The sequence below is a fragment of the Macrotis lagotis genome, chromosome 8 (assembly GCF_037893015.1).
Source record: "Macrotis lagotis isolate mMagLag1 chromosome 8, bilby.v1.9.chrom.fasta, whole genome shotgun sequence".
In the NCBI taxonomy this organism is placed as follows: domain Eukaryota; kingdom Metazoa; phylum Chordata; class Mammalia; order Peramelemorphia; family Peramelidae; genus Macrotis; species Macrotis lagotis.
Window position 1 is genome coordinate 39,365,795 of NC_133665.1, and position 25,288 is coordinate 39,391,082.

The 25,288-nt window shown below is 34.9% G+C and overlaps 1 protein-coding gene across 6 annotated transcripts in view; it reads right to left on the reverse strand.

Moving 5' to 3' along the window:
* The window catches only part of VPS13A (vacuolar protein sorting 13 homolog A), a 349,000-nt gene that overhangs the window by 251,776 nt on the left and 71,936 nt on the right, over positions 1-25,288 (reverse strand). For all 6 annotated transcript variants that reach the window (XM_074196703.1, XM_074196708.1, XM_074196704.1 and 3 more), the window contains 9 exons: positions 14,130-14,189; positions 13,810-13,893; positions 13,048-13,105; positions 11,534-11,661; positions 11,212-11,318; positions 9,581-9,752; positions 6,119-6,181; positions 5,462-5,585; positions 950-1,044 (listed from right to left, as the gene is read on the reverse strand). In XM_074196703.1, the coding sequence (XP_074052804.1) occupies positions 950-1,044; positions 5,462-5,585; positions 6,119-6,181; positions 9,581-9,752; positions 11,212-11,318; positions 11,534-11,661; positions 13,048-13,105; positions 13,810-13,893; positions 14,130-14,189 (891 nt within the window). The remainder of the gene's footprint in view (positions 1-949; positions 1,045-5,461; positions 5,586-6,118; positions 6,182-9,580; positions 9,753-11,211; positions 11,319-11,533; positions 11,662-13,047; positions 13,106-13,809; positions 13,894-14,129; positions 14,190-25,288) is intronic.

Consider the following 25,288-nt stretch of genomic DNA (forward strand, 5'->3'; position numbering starts at 1 on the left):
GCAATTCTTAATTTCTCTTTTACAAGGGGGTTAGAAACCTTAGAACAAAGTGGCTTTACTGCAAAGATAAGCATAGATTTATTGTTCAATTATGTCTGATTCTTTGTGACCTCATATAGTGTTTTCTTGACAAAGAAACTGAAGTTTGCCTTTTCCTTTTCCATTCTCTTCACAGATAAGGAAGCTGAGGCAGAATTAAGTGATTTGCCTAGGGTCACACAACTAGTAAGTATCTGAGGCTGAAGGTAAAGTCTTCCTGAATCCAGGCTAGACACTCACTGTGCCACCTGCTGCCAAGATTTCAATAGTTACTGGTCAAAAAGTCCTTCAAATATGGTATGTATTTACCCAAATTATTTTCCCTGGTTAGCCCAGGAACTGATACATGATGGAATTTGTTGGAGCAGGTAGGTAAATAGACTCAAGAGCCAAAATGTTGTGGCTCAGCTCTTCTTGAACTATCAGTAAAGCATAAAAGAATTCAAATGAGCCATAGCAAGCATGATGGATAGCTCTGACTAGCCAAGATCAGAATAGATTTCCCTATTAGAGAAATACTCTATTGGAACACAGGACTAAAAATCAGTATTGGTACTAATCCTAGCTCTAAAACTTTAGAGAACATATTTCTTCAAAACCACCTTCTTTATATGTAAAGTGGGGTATGGCTTAATGACCTCTAAGATTCAATCTGCTCTAAAATGTCATAATTTAGGAACAAATTCTCAGAGGTTTTTTAAATCACTACTACTGATATAGTAATAAAAGTTAAATCTTTTAAGAAAATCAAAGCATTCATTAAAGATAAACGAAATAAACTATTTTATGTACACATACTTATTTTAAAGAACATACTTTTCCAAATATGAAAAATAGATTCCACAAAATAATAAACTGATAGTAAAACAAACGGCTGCATCAAACATTTGATGAAGTAATAATAGCATACTGTTTTGGGCAATGTTGGGTCAACAGCGTTTTCACTATAACCAATTGCTTCATAGAGCTTAGCCTTCTCTTCAGATGTCATATAGCCTTCAAGACCTTATAGATAAAAAATGAAAAAAAAAAATCAAATCAAATAATATTAACTAGAGTTTAGCTTCTCTTAATGTTTTCAATATTTCAATATTTCAGTATTTCTGATGTTTGGATGATGCTTACAAAGATTTTTAAGAAAATATACAGAGGCAGAAATTTAAAATATTTTAAATTATTACTAGATTTAAAAACGTTGTTTTGATACCTGCCAACCCAGGGAAAACCAAGCACAACTCGGAAGATCATCCAGTAAACTCTACCAGAGTGAGCATGGAGCCCAGGTCAGCGTGGTGGCCCTCAGCACAGCTGTAACCCTCAGTGCAGCCCAGATTCCAGAAACAGAAGCAGACCTGTGGAGTTGCCTAGCAGGGAGCAACCCAGCACTGCTTCCAGAGAGCTCAGCACATGAAAAGGAAGGGGGTATGAGAATGTCGAGGTCTCTCCTCTGCCCCTGGGACAGGACTCTGGTGCTTTGTCCAGACCCTGGTCAGAGTCTGGGGCCATAGAGCAGGAGCCCTTCTCACAGCTCCAGGGCAAAGGGAGGCTTGTGGTCATCCACAGACCAGAGCACAGGCCAGGAGAATTGTCAAAGCCTCTCATAAGACCATGAAGGAACTGAGAATTGTGGGAATGTCCCAATAAGACTTAAAAGGTTGGGAAGTTCCTCAAAACCAGGGGATGGGGGAAATGAGTTAACAGACAAAAGAACCTGACCATCGACAATTACTTTGGACCCATGGAGGATTAAAACATACTCTCAAAAGATGACACAGTCCAAGCTTCTGTATGCATCCAAATTCTCCAAGAATAACAGGAGTTGGGCTGGTCTATGGTACAGCTCAAAAAAGATTTCAAAAATCAATTAAGGTAGGTAGAGTAAAAATTGGGGAGAGAAATGAGAGCGATGCAGGAAAAACATGAAAACCAAGTCAGCAGTTTAGTCAAGGAGATCCACAAAAGCTAAAGAAAACAACATTTAAAAATAAGTTTAGATCAAATTGAAAAAGCAGTCCAAAAAGTTAATGAGAAGAATACCTTAAAAAAGAATTGGCCAGATAGAAAAGAAGATAAGAAAGCTCTCTGAAGAAAACAACTCCTTCAAATGTAGAATGGAGTTAAGGGAAGCTGAGACTTTGTGAGAACTCAAGAAACAATAAAACAAAGCCAAAAGAATGAAAAACTAGAAGAAAACATGAAATATCTCACTGAAAAAAAAACAACTGACCTGGAAAACAGATCCTGGAGAGGCCAACTTAAAAATTATTAGGCTACCTGAAAGTCATGACCAGAAAAAAGAGCCTTGACTTCATTTTTTTTAAGGTTTTCAAAAGGCAGTGGGGTTAAAGTGGCTTGCCCAAGGCCACACAGCTAGGTAATTATTAAGTGTCTGAGACCGGATTTGAACTCAGGTACTCCTGATTCCAGGGCCAGTGCTCTATCCACTGTGCTACCTAGCTACCCCTTGACTTCATTTTTAAAGAATTTCTACAGAAAAACTGTCCTGCTATCCTAGAAGCAGAGTGCAAAATAGAAATTGAGATAATCTACTGATCTCCTGAGAGCCAAAAAAAAAAAAAAAAAAAAAAACGCCCAGGAATATCATAGCCAAGTTCCAGAACTTCCAAGTCAAAGAGAAAATATTACAAGCAGTCAGAAGGAAACAATTCAAATATTGTGGAGCTACAGAGTCAGGATTACACAGGATTTAGCAGCATCCACATTACAGGCTCATAGGACTTGGAATATAATATTCTGGAAGGAAAAAGAGCTTGGATTATAACTGAGAATCAATTATCCAGCAAAACTGAACATTCCTCTTCCAGGGCAAGATGAGCATTCAATGAAATAGGTGAATTTCAAACTTTCCTGTTGAAAAGGCCAGAATTAAACAGAAATTTTGATCTTTAAGTACAGGACTCAGGCAAAACATAAAGAGGGTAGATGGGAAGATGAAATTATGAGGAATTTAATGATGTTGAACTGCTTATACTCCTACATAGGAAGATGATACTGATAATATAGATAATTACAGCAGTTAGGAGGAGCATATTTAGATAAGGTACAGGAGGGAGTTGAATATGAAGATATAATATACCATAAAGATGGAATCAATGGGCAAAAAAGGGAAAGAAGAGATAGAATGGACTAAGATAGTTCGTGTAAAAGAATAAATTAAAAGTTTTTGTAATGCATTGGAAGGGGGGGAAGGTGAGGGGGAATGAGTAAGCTTTCATTCTCACCAGAAAAGGCTCAGAGAGGAAACAACATACATACTTAATAAGGTATAGAAATATTTTACCCTAGAGGAAAAAGGAGAGGAAGGGGATGGGAGAAAGGAGACAGAGGAAGGGGAGGGGGGGGTATAGGTGATAGAGGAGAGGGAGGATCACTTTTTTTTGCAGGGTGATGGGTTTGGGTGGCCTATTTAGGACCAAGGGGCTGGGTGGTTTCTGGGTCTCTGGAGTGGGATGTAGGGATTTTTGAGAAGGAACAGAGTGAATGGAGAGAGAAAATAGAATAAATGGGAGTGGGGAGGAATGAATGGAGGAAATTACAATCAGTAACAACAACTGTGAGGAAAAATATGGAAGTAACTTCTCTGATGGTCTTATAGTAAGGAATGAAATCCACCCCAGAGACAGAGCTGAACAAAGACTGAAGCACATTTTTTCTCTTTCTTTCACTTTATTTCTCATGAGGTTTTTAAATTTTTGTGGAATGACAGAGGATTATACATTTTAGTAATGTATGTATAAATAAACAAATGTATGGATAAATAAAAATGTAAATTAAAAATAAATAAATGTTGTTTGCTTTAAGATAGAAGGTATATGAATGAAATTTCTAGTTGATTATGAAATAAAGTGTGAAAAATCTGAGATTTTATTTTTCGAATTACAATGAGACTTTTATTAAGAAATTCTTTTTAAAAAAGCATCCACAAAATGATGCTGACCATAGTTAAACAAAAAAATTCATAAATTATGTAAAGAATTTATGTATATAAATATGTCCAAATATTACTTCCTGCCTTCAAAAAAAAAGAAACAGGCATAAAACTAGTAAATTGTAAAGAATAGATAATTATCACCCTACTATTAACTAATTATCTTCCATTTTTGTCTTTGTATTCCCAGGGTACATTCTTTGAAACAACCACCACCAACATGGCTACAGCTAACATTGACATAGGTTCCTAAGCTCTGCAAAGAACTTTACAATCATTTTATCCTTAAAACAACCATGAGAGGAAGGCATTATTATTATTATTATCATTATCATCATCATCATTTCTATTTTACCGATAGGGAAACTGAGATAAAAGTGAAATTATTTGTCTGCTTTCACACTGAGAAGTGCCAAGGGCCAGTTCTGAACTCAGCTCTTTCTGACTCAAGGTTCAGCGACTAAATTGCTATTCCACCGAGCTGCCGCAATTTCATGCATCTTCCCTAAACCCTCTCTGATTTACTCTTGCCCTGAAAACTATAGTGGAATCAAAACAACCATTTGCTCTGGAAGAAACATGACCATGTTCTAATGTTCTAGTCAACATTGTTTTTGTTTTTCGTTTTTTACTTTCTAGACTTTAACTCCCTTCCCTGGCCATCATACTTCTATAGTAATATTCCTCCTTCCTAAAAAAGCTACTTGAGGGCAGAGATTGTCTCATTTTGAATTTATATAGAATACCACTTAATTATTTTCCATTCACTTTATTTATATACGTCATTAATAGAAATATTAAAGACAGTGTCAAGCACAAATCCTTGGGGCAACTTAAGTGAAATTTACTGGGAAAATCCCATCATTCTCATAAGATCTCATCAGTTACTCCAGTTCATCACCATCTGGGTGACCACCTGATTGGAGGGCAGAGCATGAACTCCAAAACTTCTATTTAAGGAGGGAATTCAGTTCAGATCATTTCCTCTTTTCTCACCTGAAGGCTCTACCCTCTTTGGAACGCCAATGATTTTCCACCAGATACTTTCCCCAGACCTTCTTCTTCTTCTCTCCCCCACCCCCCTGCAGTAATCTTTTGCTTTTTTTTCTGTAGTCTTCCCTCTTTAGATTGCAAGTTCCTTGAAGACAGACATTGCTTTTATTTTTTTCCTGTTTATATCTCCAGGGCACAATGGTTGGCAGTAGTAGGCCCTTAATAAATATTTATTGACTATCAAAACTTGACCAGAAACTTCTTTCCAAGGTAACAAGGAAATAGAATTATATATCATGTCATTAAAAATCTATTCCAAATCCACCAAAATGAGTGAATTTGTGTTTCCAAGTCAAACTGGCATAGAAATAAAGAAATATTTCAGGGATTTATTTAAATTTAAAATATAATTCTTCCCAAAGCTTTAAATTCATATGTTTAAAAGATAATTGATATTATAAATTAACTAAATGGACATACCTGAGGGTTTAACATCTGCTCGCTCATGACTGTTTGACTCTGACCAATTCCATATCCAACCAAACCAACCTTTATTTTCCTCAAGAGATCCTGCTCCAAAAATTTTGAGTCCAGCTTTCTTTACCTATGACACAGTAAATGAATATTATATAAAATTAAAGTTACATAAAACTATGCAATATAGAAACAAACTTATAAAATAAATTTGATGAACTGGCAAGTAGTTAGAAATTAAAAAATAAATTCATCCTTGTCTTCCTAAGCCAATAGTTAAGCAAATAAATGCCCTATGTGCATCCAGTGACAGCAGAATGTGTATAAATGCAAATTTATTTGAACTACAGATTCAAAAGTCAGATATCTCTCTCTATGGTTTCTTATAACTGTTGCTGACAGAAAAGTTTTCTTCTTCTTATGGAAAGCAGGAACACAAATAAAGTCAATATAGCAATAGTAATGTGTTTTTCTTCGATAAATTCAAGAATTTAAAGAAATACTATTTTTTTCAGAAAGTGACCTGAGATTAAAATGGGAAGGGCAGAATCTCAGGTCCAAGTAATTTAGGTGTATATATAAACTAGAATCCATATAACTTCATCCTGTAATTTCAAGACCTTGGTCTTATTTTCCAGCAATTGAAAAAATATATAAATTTACCTCAACTTCAGCTTCCTGTCTTGCCAATGTGATGTTAAATACATCCAAGATCTTCTCCAAATCCTGAAAGTAAAAAAGAGAAAAGATGTATTAACATCCTCTGTATAACTATACAAAGGCTATTAAATTATTGTGTAAACTGAGGGAACTTTTGTGTGTAGGAAGGGTGACTTAATAGTGAGCAAAACAAAGAAATGACATGAGTACTAGAGAGCAAAAATGAAGAGAAATAAGTATGAATTTGGAAAACATTGCATTCTTCAATAGTAACATCTGAAAAGTACTCTTTATACTATCAATTGCAATAATAAACAAGTATCAAAGAAAACTGTCATATGGAACAAAAAATTAAAATTTTTAAAGATACACATATGTTTAAAACATAATACAGTAAAGCACTGGCACAAAATCTATTGAATCACCTGAAAATATCTTAATTTGAATATTATGAACAGGGAATTTTTCTCTTTAAAAATATACATGCCCTTGGGAGCAGCTAGGTGACTCAGTGGATAAAGGACCAGCCCTGGAGTCAGGAGTACCTGAGTTCAAATCTTGCCTCAGACATTTAATAATTACCAGGCTGTGTGGCCTTGCACAAGTCATTTAACCCCACTGCCTTGCAAAAACTAAAATATATATATAAACATATACATATATATTTTTTTAAGGGCTTTTAAGAATAGAATTAGAGAATTAGTTGAAAAATTGCAGTCATTTTTCACTTGAGATATAAAGAATGTCTCCTCTTTGGGGGGTTTTTTAGTCGATTTTTTGGGGGGAGGTTGCAAGGCAAATGTGGTTAAGTGGCTTGCCCAAGGCCACACAGCCCGGTAATTATTAAGTGTCTGAGGTCGGATTTGAACTCAGGAACTCCTGACTTCAGGGCCAGTGCTCTATCCACTGCGCCACCTAGCTGTCCCGAATGTCTCTTCTTAATCACCACAAATAAGTAATTATGAAAGGTGAATCAGGTCTTTAAGAATTAGATACAAATTTTAATGTAAAAAATGCCAGACTTTTATACAAAAATGTCAACTTAAGAAACAAAGACTTGCCGGTTTGTTTTCCAAATTCCATCAAGATAGCACCTAAGGGATGTGGGAAATCTGGGACACTAATACATTGTTGGTGGAGCTGTGAACTCTTCCAATTTTTCTGGAGAACAATTTGGGATTATGCCCAAAGGGCAACAAAAATGTGCCATGATGCCCTTTGATCCAGCAATACCACTACTGGGTCTATACCCTGAAGAGATGATGAAAAAGGGTAAAAACATCACTTGTGAAAAAATATTCATAGCAGCTCTTTTTGCAGTGGCAAAGAATTGAAAATGGAGTGAATGTCTATCCATTGGGGAATGGCTTAATAAACTGTGGTATATGTATGTCATGGAATACTATTGTTCTATTAGAAACCAGGAGGGATGGAATTCAGGGGAAGCCTGGAAGGATTTGCATGAACTGATGCTGAGTGAGATGAGCAGAACCAGAAGAACATTGTACACCCTAACAGCAACATGGGAGTGATGATCAAACTTGATGGACTTGCTCATACCAACAGGGCAACAATCAGGCACAATTTTGGGGTATCTGCAAAGGAGAATGCCATCTGAATCCAGAGAAAGAACTGTGGAGTTTGAACAAAGACCAAAGACTATTACCTTTAAGTTAAAAAAAAAAAGTTATCTTATTATGTAATTCTGCTACATCTCATACTTTATGTTTCTTCCTTAAAGATATGATCTCTCTCTCAACACATTCAACTTAGATCAATGTATACCATGAAAACAAATATTAATAGACTAGTTTCTGTGGAGGGGGCGGGGGAGGGAAGTGAGATTAGGGAGAAAATTGTAAAATTCAAAATAAATAAAATCTTTCAAAAAAAAAGATAGCACCCACAGCTTAAGAAGGGAAAGAATTCCCATGCTTAGTGAAAGTTTTTAGATTAACTGATAAAGTACTCCTTTTATGAAATATCTGATAAACCTCCCCCACCCTACCCCTCCTTTGACTGCATAAGCAGGTGGCAGCTGTTCAGAACCCACTTTTTGAAATCAAAGCATACAAAAACTCCAATTCAGCACTGTATTTCAGGGGTTTGGCTCTCCTTTCTGACCCCACACACATACACACATCCACATGCTAGGAAATGAGCAAGTTTAGAGAAATATCAATAAACGTTTATGTTAATCTAATTCTGTTTTGCTTTCTTAAGTTCAAACTCTGGAGGCCCTGCCCCCTTCAATAAACATACATTAAATGAAGCTAATTCTGATTTAATAATGAGGACCCTACATCTGATATAATAACCATAGAACGCTAAAGTGGCCAATTGATTTATTGCCAGGGACCTTAAAACAATGACTTTGATTTTGTTTCTTCAATCAATTAATCAGCATGTTCTCACAATGTGGCATGCTACTTTGTAACCAGGACCATAGATTTTGGTTTAGGGGAAATTAAAAAAAAAAAAGCAACATCATGGTGCAGAAAGACTGGACAAAATCAGGAGATGTTGGTTCTAGTCCTGACAAAACTAAAAATTAACTGAGTTTTAGCTCACCTGTCCTGTTTAGCGTACCTTTCCCTATGCTGGTCATTGTTTCTTTTTATGCAGAATAAGAGACTGAGCTCGTTCCTAGGTCTAAGATTCTAAGATTCTAAAAGCTATACCTTCAATAAACTAAAACTTTACAAAGCAGAAAGAAAAATGAACCAGACAACATGAACAAACAGTGCAGGCATACAATTAAGAGGCATAGACTAAATGTACTAAAACTAATTCAGAGAAAGAAGAAATCATTATAAACCACAGTCAAGTAGTTGAAAATTTTATACATAGAACAGGATTTGATCTTGGCCTTAATGGATGAATAGAATTGTGATAATTATAGAAAAATCTAGGTTATGAGTATTCCAAGCAGAGCATATGAACAAAGATTCTGTACAGAAATTAAAATGGCATATATGGGAGACTAAGGAAATTTTTATGACTGACATATAAGGATCTATGTTAGCAAATTGGGTGAAATGAAGTATAATGACTGGATTATGTAAACCTTAAAAATCTCAAAGTCTAGAAAGCTAATGTTGTATCATATGCAGATTCTTCATCAGGAAAATGACATAATGAAAATTTGGATAAAAGTTTAGGATAACTGTGACCCCAGGAAGATTAAAAAGCTTCCAGATTTAGGCAAATTCTAAAATCTCAAATAATTTAGGAGAGTCTTCAATGGCATATAAATGAGAATTGATAGGATGATTCCTTTATAGAAATGAATATGGAGGAAAAAAAATAGAAAAGGCAGGCTTTAGTAGAAGACACAAATAGGTAACATTAAGAGAAACTATTAATAGTGGAATCAGGAAATTACACGTCACAAAAGCCAAAAGCAGTTTCATAGTACATATTGTATAGTCAATGCATCAGCAATGTTTTAAAAAGAATGCTAACCTGCAAAGCATTCAGAATTTCATCAGTCGGTTTCTTACTTCTTATCTTCTTCTTATAAAGTTCTTTATACTGCTTCATGTTTTGCCTATGTTGAAGAATGTGCTTCCATGACCACATGCGAAGCCTGGGCTGGACATCTACTTCAAGAATACCAGTTATTGCATACTTCCACCTAATGAAAAAATAGATAAAAATGGCTCCGAGATAAAGTTGAAATTATATATATTCTAAAAGTTCATACTAATGAAGTAGTGATAAGTCAGGTCACTTTTCTCTTCTTCCCTTCTGCTACTCTTCTTTTTGAGTTATAGATTATTAGCACCTTGGCCACCAAGAAAGAAATAAGAAAAACTGGACTGAGTCAATCCTACTACATGTACAAAGAACTAAATGGAAAGGCAATATACATGAAAAGAGCCAGTCTTAGAGTCAGGGACATATGGATTTGGGTGTCCTGTCTCTGCTGCATATTGCCCATGTGTCCCTCATCAAGTCACTTAACCTCTAAAGGTATTCAATCAATTCTTATAAGAGGCAATTAGGTGGCACAGTAGATAAAGTGATGAACCTGGATCAGAATCAGTTCAAATCCAACCTCAGATAATTACTACCGATGTAAGCCTGGAAAAGTCATTCAACCTCTGCTTCACTCAGTTTCCTCAATAATGAGGATATTTTCAAGAATTGTTGTGAAAATCAAATGAAAAGTTTAACAAATTTTAAAGGCTTACCATAATATAAGGTACAAAACAGATGCTATATAAATCTTATTCTTTTCCACACCCTTTAAGGCTATGGACAATGCAACTACCAACCTATATTGGTTAAAGAAGTTTCCTCAATGTAGTTCCTTATATCATTGAAATGAAAGGTCTGGTTAAAAAAGTAAAAGGAATCAAATAAGGAAAACATGTTCCAGATTTTCAGATTTAGTTCTAAAAAAATTAAGGTATTTTATATATAGATATAGATATACACACAACACATACATATATACAGATACACACATATACACACATACACAAACATACTATATAACAAAGTTAAGGAATATGATATATACACTATGAAATAGCTCAGATATTGAAAAAGGGATTAATAAACAAAAAGTCAACATGTCTAAAGGTTCTAGGATACTAAAGGGAATATAAACTACAAAGCATCCAACAGATGAAGTTTTGGAATTCAATATCTGATAAAATATATTTGGATAATTTATCATAAAGAGCTTTAAAAAATAATAATAATATTGAGCTTGGAAATTTAAAATCAAACTTAAAGGAAATATTTTTGTTTAGGAAAGTTCAGTACCTCTAAGAGATAACTTGGAAAGAGTTACATTCTAAATACTATCACTTCAAACTTTGCATTTAATTTCAAAATGTAAATATATCAAATTATTGACCTAGGAACAAACAGTTATCATGTAAGCCCCAGACTAACCATGTCTAAAAAAATACTTTAGGACTTACAAATAAGAAGGTGGAAATACAGAAGTGGAAAAAATAAATCAACAATGCACCCACCTCCCACCCAATTGAAATTTATGAATAATTCCCAGAAGTTATTTTTAAATGTCATTTTGAAATTTTATTTTAAATAAAATATCTTTATGAAAAAAATGTGCTTACCATTTTGTGGCATTATTATGAACATGTACATCAGGCTTGTATTTTCTATATGGTTGATTTTGAGTCATCATGTCAATTGATTCAAGGAGTTCCATGATACTGAAATACTGATAAATAGGGGGGAATGTCTTAAATGTCTCAGACAAAAAGTATTATCTAATCACTAAAAGTTAATAAATGCCTCAATTGTTTACTTTTTTAAAACAAAAATAAAAAAGCATGTAAAAATATTTTAAATTTTAAAAGATTATTTCAAAAAGTTAGCTCTCATTTTCAAAAAATACAATTGGCAATTAAAAATAATTTTAAAAAGCAATATCACCTGTGATTTATTCAATTCAATGCTTATATCGTGTAGTCTAACATCCAAATCCATATTTGGTGAAGAAAAATCTAGATCTGTTCGGAGATTCATACGGAGTCTGGCTTGAGCAGATATAGGGTGGAATACTAGAAAATAACATAGACTGATAAGAATTAAACTAAGAAAACAAAACAATCACCTCAATATAGGAAAACCTTTTTCTGTTTTGGTTTCAACCCTCAAAAACACTAAAAAGGGAAAAGGATTTATGACATATTTTCCCCTTTTCCCACTAATCTGTAACTCCTAGACATTGATAAAAATAGTTTACACCAGAGGGCTCAAGCCTGTATCTGAGGTCTCTTAGCCAAAAATCTCCAGAGTAAAATGTAACTGGGAAATGTTTAACAAAATAAATAAAGATACAATTCAACCTAGATAATGTTAATTTGTGATTTTCCAAGTCAATATAAGGCCTAGGAGAGTTGATTTCTATTTGAGTTTGACACTACTATAGTTTACACTTTCATATAAAATGATGATTACAAAATTCTTCTACAGACAAAATGAATATTAAAACTATTTTAGTACCTCAGAGAAATGTGTTTAAGGTCACAAAACTAAGGAGCGCCTCTGTCAGGACTTAAACCCATGTCTTCTAACTTCAACTCTCTAATATTGGTGAGACTGCAGCACCACTCCTTAATTAAATTTTAGAGAATTTTAGAGCTGGAAGGGTATTAAAAGATATTCTAATTATTTAAGTTTTTTATCTTGTTTTCTACTTGGTTGAAGAAGTTGTATATGATGCATAAGTAAATAAAAATATGCACAAGGAATTTAGAGAGATAGAAGGAAAATGCTAACAATTGGAAAATGAGAAAAGGTCTTGTAAAGATGTTGACTTTTAAGCTAAGACTCAAAGGGATCAGAGATTTCCAGGGTTGGAAGAGATGACTAAAGGGTTTGAGCTTCCGCAAAAGCATAGAGACAGCAGCTGAAATGCCAAGGACAGAGAAGATCCAGTGGTTCCATTTAAATGAGAGTATCTGAGAAGCAATATAAATCAGTCTGGTAAAACAGGCTAAATTATCACAGCTATGGGCATTTTATAAAATGACATTTAAATCTATTTAAATCAACTATTTCATCACATACTAGATAACACCTTAAAACTAAATATCATGTTCTATAAGTGGAAAAAGGAAGAAGTCTATATACCCAAGTTGCTGATACAGTTCAGGTTAATAACTTTAGACAAGAACTGAGTTACTTATTAATAATAAATCACCAACAATAAACACTTCTTGAATGTCCACAGAGTAACTAATAACAACTTAAAAAGAACCTCTATGTTTCCAAAAGCTTGGACCATTTCCTGATATCCCCCAAAAGCAAACTAAATAGTAACAAAGAGAAAATGATAATTTTCCAGAATAATCTAACAGAAAATAATAGGAAATTAGGCTATCATTTGAAGTCATTTAAAATGCAATGGTCACTAAAATCTTGAAAGAAGGAATATTACTCACCAAAATCATAAGCTTCTGGGATAATGTCTTTATGGACAACCCCATCCTTTAAGTTAGCCTAATAAAAGAAGAAATGTTTACAGTTAAGCTAATGTTGTAAAATAATCTGACATTTTGCTATTACACATACCATACACAATTTGGTAGAATCATTCATCATTTACAATCAAATACAAATTCAGTTGTATGAGACATTTAGCATGGGCAAAATTAGAGTAGTTAATTTTAAATAATCCTTCAAAAATCAGTATTACAAAAGAAAATTGTTAAAGATTGATGCTTATTCAGTTAACTTATTCACTGAACTCTGCTGACATATTTTGTCTAGAAAAGTTAAACATAAAATAAATCTCATAATATAAACATTTTTCAAAATAAAATATCCAATAACATGCAAGTGCTTTATATAAAGCTATAAAGTACTCTATCTAAGCCCCATTCCAGTGTCTCATTATGACAAGGAATGAACCCTTGTGTTCTTGAAGGCTATACCAGTCAAATAATATGCTCTGACTGCTCTTACCAAGCAAGAAAGTCTTCAAGAATAGAAGACCAACTTAGTTTAATTTGGAAAGGCTCATAGTCAGATTAAGTAATAGATATTGAATTTGAGGCCACAACAATTCCCATCTGCTCAATTATAGAAGGATTCTTCCTTAATATATCAAATCATGCATACTGAAAAAAATTCACAAATTCTTAAATCAATCAGTGGCTTAATCAACTGAAGTAAGCAAAAATATGACATTAAAATATACTTACCAAAGATTTCTTAGAATCACCATGCTTGTGAAACATCTTAGATTTCACATTCCAATAGCCAAAAAGGTTATCTAAACGTATTAACTGAAAATAAAACAAATCTATAAGGTTTCAATTTATTTTTTGAAGTTCTCTTAATAAATTATAACTGTTAATGTGGATTTTTAATATTGAGTAATAAATGTATATTGGAGCAAGTATAAAATTGAAATCATGATCACTTTTCCATACAGTATTATTTTCCCTACCTAAACAAAAAAAGACTCAAGGCACATGTCAAGATGTGGAGAAAAGGTAAGTTAAAATTGTCTATATTTTACCTTACAGAATGCTTTCTCAGCTACATTATGTATAGATGGCTTCCAATCTTGATCAGTTGTCTAATAAAAAAAAAGTTAAAAGTGAAATCAAAGTTTACACAAGGATATAACATTTATAGCATTAAAACTATCTACAAAATTAAAAGAGGTTATATACACTTTCAAATAAATAGAACAATCTATAATATATGTAATGAAATTATTAACATCCCCACTTTACAGATTAGGAATCTGAGGCTTAAAGAGGTTATATAACTTGTCAGAGACAGTAGTCAAGTTATTATCACTAACACATAAATTAATCTAAGAAAAATAAAAGTTCAGACAAAGTCCTAATCATCACACCTCTGAGAGGTCAATGAGATAAGCTAAAGGGAAACCACAAACAGTATTCACATGAAAAATAAGCCCAAGGATCATTTAAGGAGTACCTGAGTTCAAATCCAACCTAAGACACATAATAATTGCTTAGCTGTGTGACCTCAGGCAAATCACTTAACTCCATTGCCTTAAATAAATTTTTTAAAAAATTTTAAAAAAGAATAAACTACAAGTTGCAAGTCCATAAACATGTCAACAATTCCAAATAGAGAGGTCTTTCTATTGTTAACCCTAAGAATTTAGAGTTCAACAGAAACAAACAAACCAAAAAATTGGGAAGACAGATAACAATGAGACCTTACTGGTTCAATGGCCTAATTGTGAGGTTTTTCCATTAGGTACTATAGAAGGAGATCCCAGATTTTACCAGTATGTGGATATGATTTTCTTCAGAACCACCAACTTATGAGTAAGTGACTAAGAAAGATTCAAACTTGTATCTTTTGCTGAGTCCATTTATCCTGGGGTTTTTTTTTTGTTATTGATATATGAGCATAAATAAATAGTAGCACATGTATAGCTGCATTACTCATGTTTTAAGATGTTAAGTTATTATTAAGTTTTACAACTTGCATTATTTATACACTAATGTTTCCCATTTTAAAAATTCCTGGCTAAGTCATATGTCACATTTTAAATAAATTACAAATCCAGGAACAAAGTATTACTTCCTTAATATATCAAAAACATAAAACTGAGGGAAGTATAATGTCACTGATCCTGGAGCCCAAAGATTTCAGTTCAAATGTCTTCTCTGTCACTTCTTATCCATTAGCTTCAGAACAAACCACCTCAATGTAGCTATATTTTAGTTTATTAATCTGAAAATAAATGATCTCCAAGCACCTTCTAAAATTCTAAGCATTCATCTCAATTTCTTTTCATTTTTAAACCACAAATGATTACAAAATAAAACACACGTAAGCCTCTGTATGAAGACTGAGAGAAATGTAACTATTGTTCTTCTTTGTCTCTTCTTCTAGCTCTTTTCCTGACTTTCTTAACTTCACCACCATGCCTCAACTGCCTCTCATCCTCAAAGACTCCTTTAACCCTGTAAGTCTTCTTCTCCCACTGGTAAGTTTTTATGTGTCAAGAGTTATGATTTTTATATTGATTAATATGATATATATTTAATTAATTTAATTATAATAATTTAGTTTCTAGAAATCTTTTCCATAGGCAAATTCTGGGTCTGGGAAAACAGAGAAAACAAAGTAGCCTGAGTTTTTTTTTGCCTGTGTTAAGTGATATGAACCAATAACTTGTTCTTTACTGTACCAAGCAACAGCAATGTACTACCAAGATTATACAATCAACTTAGCCATTCCCACAGAACTTGAGGACACCTGTGTTGTCCTACTTTGATGGATGAGTTGAAGTATTTGTTGTACTGTCCTGCATGGAGGGCTTGTCATGAGAGGATCACTCAAACTTGAAATGATTGTTCTATGATCCACCTTCCCCTTCCCTTCCCACTTATGATCATGTATATATTCTCTGCCCAAACCAGTAATTCCTTATTTGCAAATCAGTTCCCTATAATTAATAAACTGCTACCTTATTACTGGTAGTCTGTCTCTAGCTTGCTCTGTCACACACAAGTTAGAGACCAATTCAGTAAAAATTTGGCTAACCCCCTGGAATCTCATTTTAAGGGGCAACCCAGGTCGGTCATTCTTTAAATTTCTCTCAGTTCTACTACTGACTCTCTAGACTTTGGCACCATGCTCCCCCCATATACTTTACATGATCCTCACCCTCACCTACCAACACACTTTTTAGCAGCTTTTTTTATGAACAAGATAAGCAAGGACTATTTTTCTTTTTGCTTGCATTTCTATTTCCAGTGATTAGCACAATAGTAAGTGCTTAATAAATATTGACAACTTTGTCCTTCTATTTTAACGTTCCATTAACTAGGATTCAAAAATCATCCCTGTAATAACTGAATTAGTTCTTTTTCCTTTAGTCAAAACTTTGGATACTTGCTCCTATATGGTAACAGAAAATTGAAGGCTTTTATTAATCCTGGGGAGAGAGGTATGTATGTGATATGGTCATATCTGAGCTTCAAGAAAATCACTTTGGCAATTAAATGGAAGATGTATTAGAAAAGGAACATAACTGAGATAGGGAGAACAATTACAAAGCTACTACAACTGTCCAAATGAGAGGCGGTGAGCTCCTGAACCATGTTGGTAAACTATATCAGTGGAGAGAGAAAAAAGCATTTGAGAGATGTTTTAGAGAAAGAAATTGCAAGAACTGGTTGCTGATTGGTTAAGTGGAGTGAGAGACAAAGGGAAAGTTGAAGATGCCATCAAGGTTGCAAACCCAGATGAGTGGGAGAATAGCGATCCACTTAATAAATACAGAAATCTGAAACTGGGGATAGAATAATAAAAGATGAGTATAACTTTGGAAATACTGTATTTGATATGCTGACAGAATATCATATTTAAATGGCCAACAGACAATTATGTGTTGGAAAAACACCTGGTCTCACAAGAGCCTGAATCTATATCAATAAGAAGTGGGAAGCACCTTCAAAGAAATTATCAGTGAACATAAGGCAGCTTGGGTGATTATCAAATGAGAAACTAGTGGGGGGGGGGGGGGAGAAAGCCCAGTACAGACAAAGTTTTAGAAGATACTCCCAGTCAATGGGAACAACATGACAGTCACTCATGCATCATATTTTGTTAATAAAACATTCAAAAGAACAACTGCAACATATTACCCTTATAATCAGCTTCTATTAATGTTACTTTCCTGAAACTAGTCTCCTAAAAGACTGAGATTTTCCTAAAAGACAAATTCAGAATTTTTTAAATCCTAATCCTCCTTGACATTCAGGACCTCACACTATTGAGAATATTGAAATATTGCCCTCCCGTGGTTTTCTAATAATGGCACTCATTCCTGACCACAACTACCTCCTTAAACAGATCTCTTTTCTTATAATCTCTAAATTCAACTATTAATCAGAGTAATATAATTGGTAATTTTTTGCATATATATATATGTATACACACACATGCACACACACACACATGCACACACACACACACACACACACACACAGAATCTACCATTGGCACGCATATCCATATTGTAACTTAAAATATCCCAACTACACAAAACTATCAAATATCTGTAACTATCAAATCTGTAATTCAAGTCCTAAGCTTTGTCAAGTTAAAAAACCTCCAAAATGCCACTAAAAACACAAGGTTTTCATTTTTTTAACAGATTTCCAACTCATCATATTTAAAACTGAAGTCATTATCTTGTAATACAAGCTAGTTAGACCCAGCCAGAGAGAAGGACAGGAAATGGAAAGAATGACTAGCAAAGGGTTTATCCTCTCACATCAAAAGAATCACGTTTAAGTTTTTTCCAGGTCAAATGAATCATAACCAATCCAAATGAGAGTGGCTGGAGTCAATGTATCCCAGAAGAGTGGATTTGTCCTTAGCCATATGAAATGGTGCCTGCCCTATTCTCATCAAACCACTTAGTGTCTGTTAGCAGCACTGAGCAAGGCTGATGTCTGTGTTGAGAGGACCAGATGAAGACTAAGACTTAGTAAAACAATGAAGCAAACCACATGAGTTGTCCTATGTCTTCTATATCATTTGACTATGAATAAAGCATCATATTTTGCATGTTATAATAACCTCACCCAGCTAAGAATATGGCTAGATATAGATATAGATAGATATATAGATGATATAGATGTAGATATAGATATATATAGATATATATATATATATATAGAGAGAGAGAGAGAGAGAGAGAGAGAGATAGATATGTGTGTGTGTGATGATTACCTTGATCTCAATCTTTTTTTAAAAAAACACAGATATAACTTATCTGGCAATCACTGATGAGAAAATAATTTCAAGAAAGTTCAGAATTTAGAGAAATTCCAATCAATCACTGAACAAGCATTTCTTAAGCATAAACTAAGTGTGTGACATGGTGCTGGTGAATGGGCATACAAATATAAAGTCCCAGTTTTTAAAGAGCCAAGATGGCAGCATGAAGGCAGGAATACCCAGAAACTCATTTCCCCCAAAAACTCAAAAAGTCATCAAATTATGACTCTAGCCAAAAGTTAGGGGGGCAGAACCCACAGAAAGACTGAGTGATACAATTTCCCAGTCCAAGAAAACTTATAAGTTCCACAGGAAAAGTCTGTTTCACCAGGACCGGGGTTGGAAAGAGCTGCAGTGCAGTCATAGTGAAGCAAACCAGCTCTAGCCTTCCAGAAAAGCCTCTGGGGTACCATGGTCCCTGGGGGTACCTGGATCCATGGCAGAGGGGGTGATTTCCAGACTTCTTGGTCCAGGGATCACCAGGGACAGCTTGAAGGGGCAGTGAGAATACTCTACTGCACCAGAGTGAGTATGGAACACCAGCCTCAGAGCAGTCATGTGGTGAGAACCTGCAGTGAGAATCGGCAGAGCCACCCAGCACTTCCAGAGCACAGCCCACAAATGGGAAGGGGGAGACTGCAGACATATCTCTGCTCTCCCTGGGGCAGGAATCATCTGTTTTTAGATCCAGATTGCAGTCTGGGCCCCATACCACCCATAACATAATCAAGCTGGGACCCTCCTCACAGCTCCCGGGCAGAGGGGAGGGCCTGTGGTCATCCACATACCAGGGCACAAGCAAGAGAGCAGTCAGAGCCTCTCATAAGACCTTTGAAGAATTAAGGTCCCCATGGGTAGTCCCAAAAACCCCCCAAAGCCTTAGAAATGCAGTAAATTGGTCATAGGCTGAGGATATGAGTAACTAATAGAAAAAGAAGAATCAAACCCTAGAAAATTACTTTGTCCCATTTAAGATCAAAATACATACTCAGAAGAGAACAAAGTCAAAGCTTCTGTCTTCAAAGCCTCCAAGAGAAATAGGAAATGGGCTCAGACAAAATAAGAACTCAAAAAAGACTTTGAAAAACAATTAAAGGAGGTAGTGAGAAAAATTGAAAGAAGAAATGAGAGTGATACAGAGAAATCATTGAAACCAAGCCAGCAGCTTGGTGAAAGAAATACAAAAAAAAAAAAAAAAAAAAAAAAGAAGAAGAAAATAATTATTAAAATCCAGTTTAGGCCAAATGGAAAAAGCAGCCCAAAAGGTAAATGAGGAGAATGCCTTAAAAAGCAGAATTGGACAGATGGAAAAGGAGATTTAAAAAGCACTCTGAAGAAAATAGATCTTTCAAATGCAGAATGAAACTAAAAGAAGCTAATGACTTTGCGAGAAATCAAGAAATAATAAAACAATACCAAAAGAACCAAAAAGTAGAAGAAAATGTGAAATATCTCACTGGAGAAACAACTGACTTCAAAAACAGATCCAAGAGAGAGAATTTCAAAATTATTGTGCTACCTGAAAGTCACAACCAGGAATAGAACCTAGACTTCATTTTTCAAGAAAAAATGTAGCAAACTGTCCTGAGATCCTAGAAGCAGAAGGTAAAATAGAAATTGAGGGAATTCACCAATCACCTTCTGAAAGAGATACCAAAAGAAAAATTCCCAAGACAAAGAGAAAATACTAAAAAGCTTCCAAAAACAAACAATCCAACCACTATGACTCTATAGTCAGGATTACACAGGATTTGTCAGTGTCTACATTAAGGGCATTTAGGGCTTGAAATATAATATTCTGGAAGGCAAAAGATCTTAGTTTACAACCAAGAATCAACTATTCAGCAAAAATAAACATCCACTTTCAATGAAACAGGGGGCTTTCAAACATTCATACTGAAACAAGCAGAGAACAGAAAGTTTGATCTCCAAGTACAGGACTCTGGTGAACCATAGATTGGGTGGATGAGAAGGACTAACTATGAGGAACTTAATGATGATGAACTGTTTGCATTCCTTCATGGGAAGAAGATACTGATAATTCATATGAACCTTCTCATTTATAAGAGCAGTTAGAAGGAGCATGTATGGACAAGGCACAGGAGGGTGTTGAATATAATGGTATAATATAGTATAAAGATGGAATCAATGGGTGATAAAGGAAAGTACTGGAAGGAAGGGAAAGTAAAGGAAGAATGGGCTAAGATAGTTCATGTAAAAACGTCAAGAAAAAGCTTTTGTAATGGAGTAGAAGGGGGGAATGAGTAAGTCTTCATTATCATCAGAAAGGGCTCAGAGAGGAAATAACATATACACTTAATAGGGTATAGAAATCTATCTTACCCTATAAAAAAAATGAGGAAAGGGATGGGAGAAGGGGGGGGGGGAGAGGAAGAGGAGGGGTAGGTGATAGAAGAGAGGGAAGATTGTTGGGGAAGGTACTCAGATACAACACACTTCTGAGCAGGGACAGGGTGAAAGTAGAGAAAGAATAGAATAAGGAGAGTGGGAAGGAATAGAGTGGAGGGAAAAACAGCTAGTAATAGCAACTGTGGGAAAAGATACTGAAGCAACTTCTCTGGTAGACTGATGATAAAGAAGGCAACTCATTCCAGAGACAAAGCGGTTGGAATCTGAACACAGATTGAAGTACACATTTTTTCTCTCTCACTATTCTAGAGGTTTCTCTATTTGGTGGGTGGGTGATTGGGGGGGGTGAGGGGGGTTTATGTTTACTCTAACAACATGATTATTGTAATAATATAAAATAAATAAAACAAAAAATATCCTAAAGGGAAAGACAGTGAGAACATGAAAAGTAACTATAAAGAGGTATGTGCAAACAGATATGGGAGGGACACTAGCAGCTGGAAGGGATCAGGAAAACTTCATGAGGACACCGATACTTGAGTGAGGAGAGAGCACATTCTAACAGGGGTTAGAGAATGCAAAGGATCTACCCCACGAAGCAGCAAGTGTGAGGGACAAAAAGAAGGACAATTAGGATGGACCAGAAAACAAGAAGGGGAATAATGTCAACAAGGGAGAGTGAGAGAAAGCACTGTGACCCAATTCACCCAACACAACTTCTTCCCAACAACCTGGAAAAAACACCAGTTCAAATTCTGAGTAGTCACATTCCCAGCTCAGGACAGCTTAGGAAGATAGAAAGCCCCCCCCCCAGAAATAAAGGACACAGTATATCAGCAATAATGAGGATGGGAACAATGCATCACTGAAGTACAGAAATGAAACCTAGGGCTAGAAGTACAGGGGCAGAAAAGGATTCCAAGGATGTCATCTAGAGTTCTCTCGTTGATCCAATTCAGATCACAGATCCAGGGCAAAAAGTAAATACGCAAGTGAACAGGTGAACAATTTAGTTATGCAGCTCCAGAAATTTAACCGTATGGTTGTAGAGCAATAATTCAGTTCTAAACTTGAGCTCAACACAAAAGTCTGCAAGGAAATAACCTCCTTGATTTTTCTTAAAAGAGCAAAAGAAAAAATTTTTAAAACCCCCAAAAAAGTGGTAGAGGAAAAAATGCGGCAAAAAGACAGCTTTGTAAGAAAATTATGAAAATAAACAGTTTGGTAAAAATATAAAACCTTATGGAAAAATAACACCTTAAAAATTATAATTAACCAAAAGGAGACAATTGATTCCATATAAAATCAAAGAATTATAAAAAAATGTCAAAAGACTTTAAAAAAAAAAAGGTAGTATGTGGACTATCTCAAAGGGAAAAACAAAAGACCTGGAAAACATCAAAGAGAGATAACTGAGGAATCAAAAAAAAAAAAAGCTTAGACATCACATTTCATTTATTTATAAAAGAAAATCACTCAGATATCTCAGAATCATAAAACAAAATAGAAACAGCATCACTGATCATTCCCTGCAACAAACTCCAAAATGAAAACTTCCAGGAATATTATATCCCATAATCCAGAATACCCAGATCAAGGTAAAAAATACTATAAACAGTCAAAAACAAGGAATACAAGTATCAAAGAATCACAGACAGAATCACACACTATTTACCAATCGCCACAAAAGAGGAACCACTTTGAATACAATATTCCAGAAAGCAAAAGATCTAGGATTTCAACCAAGAATAACTTGCCTGGCAAAACTGATCAAATTCTACAGGAGGAAAAAAAAATGGGTAAAATAGAGGATGTTTAAAGCATTCTTGAAGAGAAGATTTGAATAAAAATGATTCAAATACAGGATTCAAAAGAAACATAAAAAAGCAAATATGGATAAGAAAAGCTTAAGTGACTAAAGGTTAAACTTTTATATTCAAATATGGGGAGATGATATATAAAACCCCTCAAAATTTTATTATCAGCAAGATGTCTTACACTCTACAGAGATCAAACAAGACAGGACTGAGGAAAAAAAGAACAACAAATTTAGTAATTAGGACATAATTGCATATGTCTGTTAAAAAGTTGATGTTGAGTTTAGAAACTTATCGTTCAGGGGAAAGGGGGAGGAGGGAAGAAAAGAGGAACCTACAGAGGGAAGGGAAGAAAGAAGCAGCAAAGGGAAAGGGGAAAGAAAAGGGAGGGGGATTGGATATAACGGGGCAAACACACTGAAGGAGGTGGTATTCAGAAGCAAAATATTGGGGAATATGGTTAAGGTGAAAAAGGGGGAAAAATACAGAGGAAAGATAGCAAAGAGGGCAATAAAGAGTTAGTAATTGTTACAACTTTGAATGTGAAAGGAATGTACTCTCCCACAAAACATAAATAGATAGTGGAGTGAATAAAAAAACCAGAATCCTACAATATGCTGCTTACAAGAAACTCATTTGAAGCAGATTTATACACACACACACACACACACACACACACACACACACACACACAAACACACAAACACACACACATAGCAAAGGTAAAAGGTTGGGGCAGAAAATATTATGCTTCAGCTGGAATGAAAAAGGCAAGGGATAGCAATCCTTATCTCAGACAAAGCTACAAAAATAGATCTCATTAAAAGAGATGAGGAAGGAAACTATATCCTCCTAAAAGGTACCATGGACAGTGAAGCACTTTCAATAATACTAAATATGTATGCACCAAGCAGTACAGCATCCAAATTCTTGGAGGAGAAGCTGAATGAGTTAAAGGAAAACATAAAAAAAGCAAAACTCTACTGGTGGGAGATCTCAACCACCCTCTCTCAGAATTAGATACATCAACCCTAAACTAAACAAGAAGGAAGTTAAGGAGGTATTTAGAATGTTAGAAAACCTAGACATGATAGACCTTTGGAGAAAACTGAATGGGGATAGAAAGGAATATGCCTTTTTTCTGCAGTACATGGCACCTACACAAAAACTACAATAAAAATGACCATGTACTAATCAAATGCAGAAAAGCAGAAATAGTAAATACTTGCTTCTCAGATCATTATGCAGTAAAAATAACATGCATTAATGGGGCATGGAGAACTAAATGGAAACTAAATAACCCCAATTTGATGAATGAGTGGATCATACAACAAATTAAATATAGAATTAATGATTTCATCCTAAATAATGACAATAGCAAGACAACATGCCAAAACTTATAGGATACAGCCAAAGAAGTCATAAGGGGATATGTTATATCTCTAAATGCTTACATAAATAAAACAAAGAAAGAGGAAATCAATAAGAAAGAACAAATTAAAAACCTCTAATTAGATACTAAATTAGAAATTCTAAAAATTAATAAAATCACAACTAAGAAAACTATTTAAGTAATAAACAAAACCAAGAGTTGGTTTTATGAAAAAAAAAAATACTAGATAAACCTTTGGTTAATTAGATTATAAAAAAAAGAAAGAAAGAAGTAAACCAAATTACTAGTATCATAAATGAAAGAGATGAACTCACCACCAAAGAGGAGTAAATTAAAGTAAAAATTCACAACTATTTTGCCTAACTATACCAATAAATTTGATAATCTAATGAAATGGGTGAATATATACAAAAATATAAGTTGTCCAAGTTAAATGAAGAGATTAAATACCTAAATAACCCTCTCCCAGAAAAAAAAAAAGTTCAACAAGCCACCAATGAACTCCGAGAAAAAAAATCTCCAAGGCCAGATGGATTCACAAGTGATACTAATAAACATTTAAGGAATAACTGGTTACAATTCTATCTAAAGTCTGACAGAACTCTGCCTAACTCCTTCTATGACATCAATATGGTGCTGATACCTAAACCAGGAAGAGTCAAAACAGAGAAAAAAAATTATAGATCAATTTCCCTAATGAATATAGATGCAAAAGTCTTAAATAAAATCTTAACAAAGTGATTACAGCAAGTTATCACTAGGATAATACATTATTACCAAAGCAGGATTTATCCCAGGAATGCAGAATTGGTTCAATATTAGGAAAAATGGGGCGGAGCCAAGATGGCTGCCTGAAGGCAGCATTCCCCAACAACTCCAACCCCCCAACCCCCCCAAAAAACAAACAAATGAGGGCTCTAGCCAAAATTTAGAGGGGCAGAACCCAAAGACTGAGTGATACATTTTCCCAGTCCAAGATAACTTAGAACCTCCACAGAAAAGGTGTGCTTCACCAAGACCTGGGGTGGGAAACAAAGCCCAGCTCAGAAAAGCCCAGTCCAACCCAGCCCAGAGATCACCAGCAACAGCTTGAAGGGGAGAGGAGAGAACTCTGCTGCACCTGGGTGAGTGTGGAGTGAGGAGTACCGACCACAGAACTTGCAGCAAGAATCGAAAGAAAGCATCCTGCACCCACAGAGAAGGTAAGGGAAGTCAGCAGAGATTTCTCTGCTCTTCCTGGGGTAGGACTCTGCTGTTTGCCTACACTCAGACTCAGGGTGCAGTTTACTCTTCCTTACTGAGATAGCTGGATCC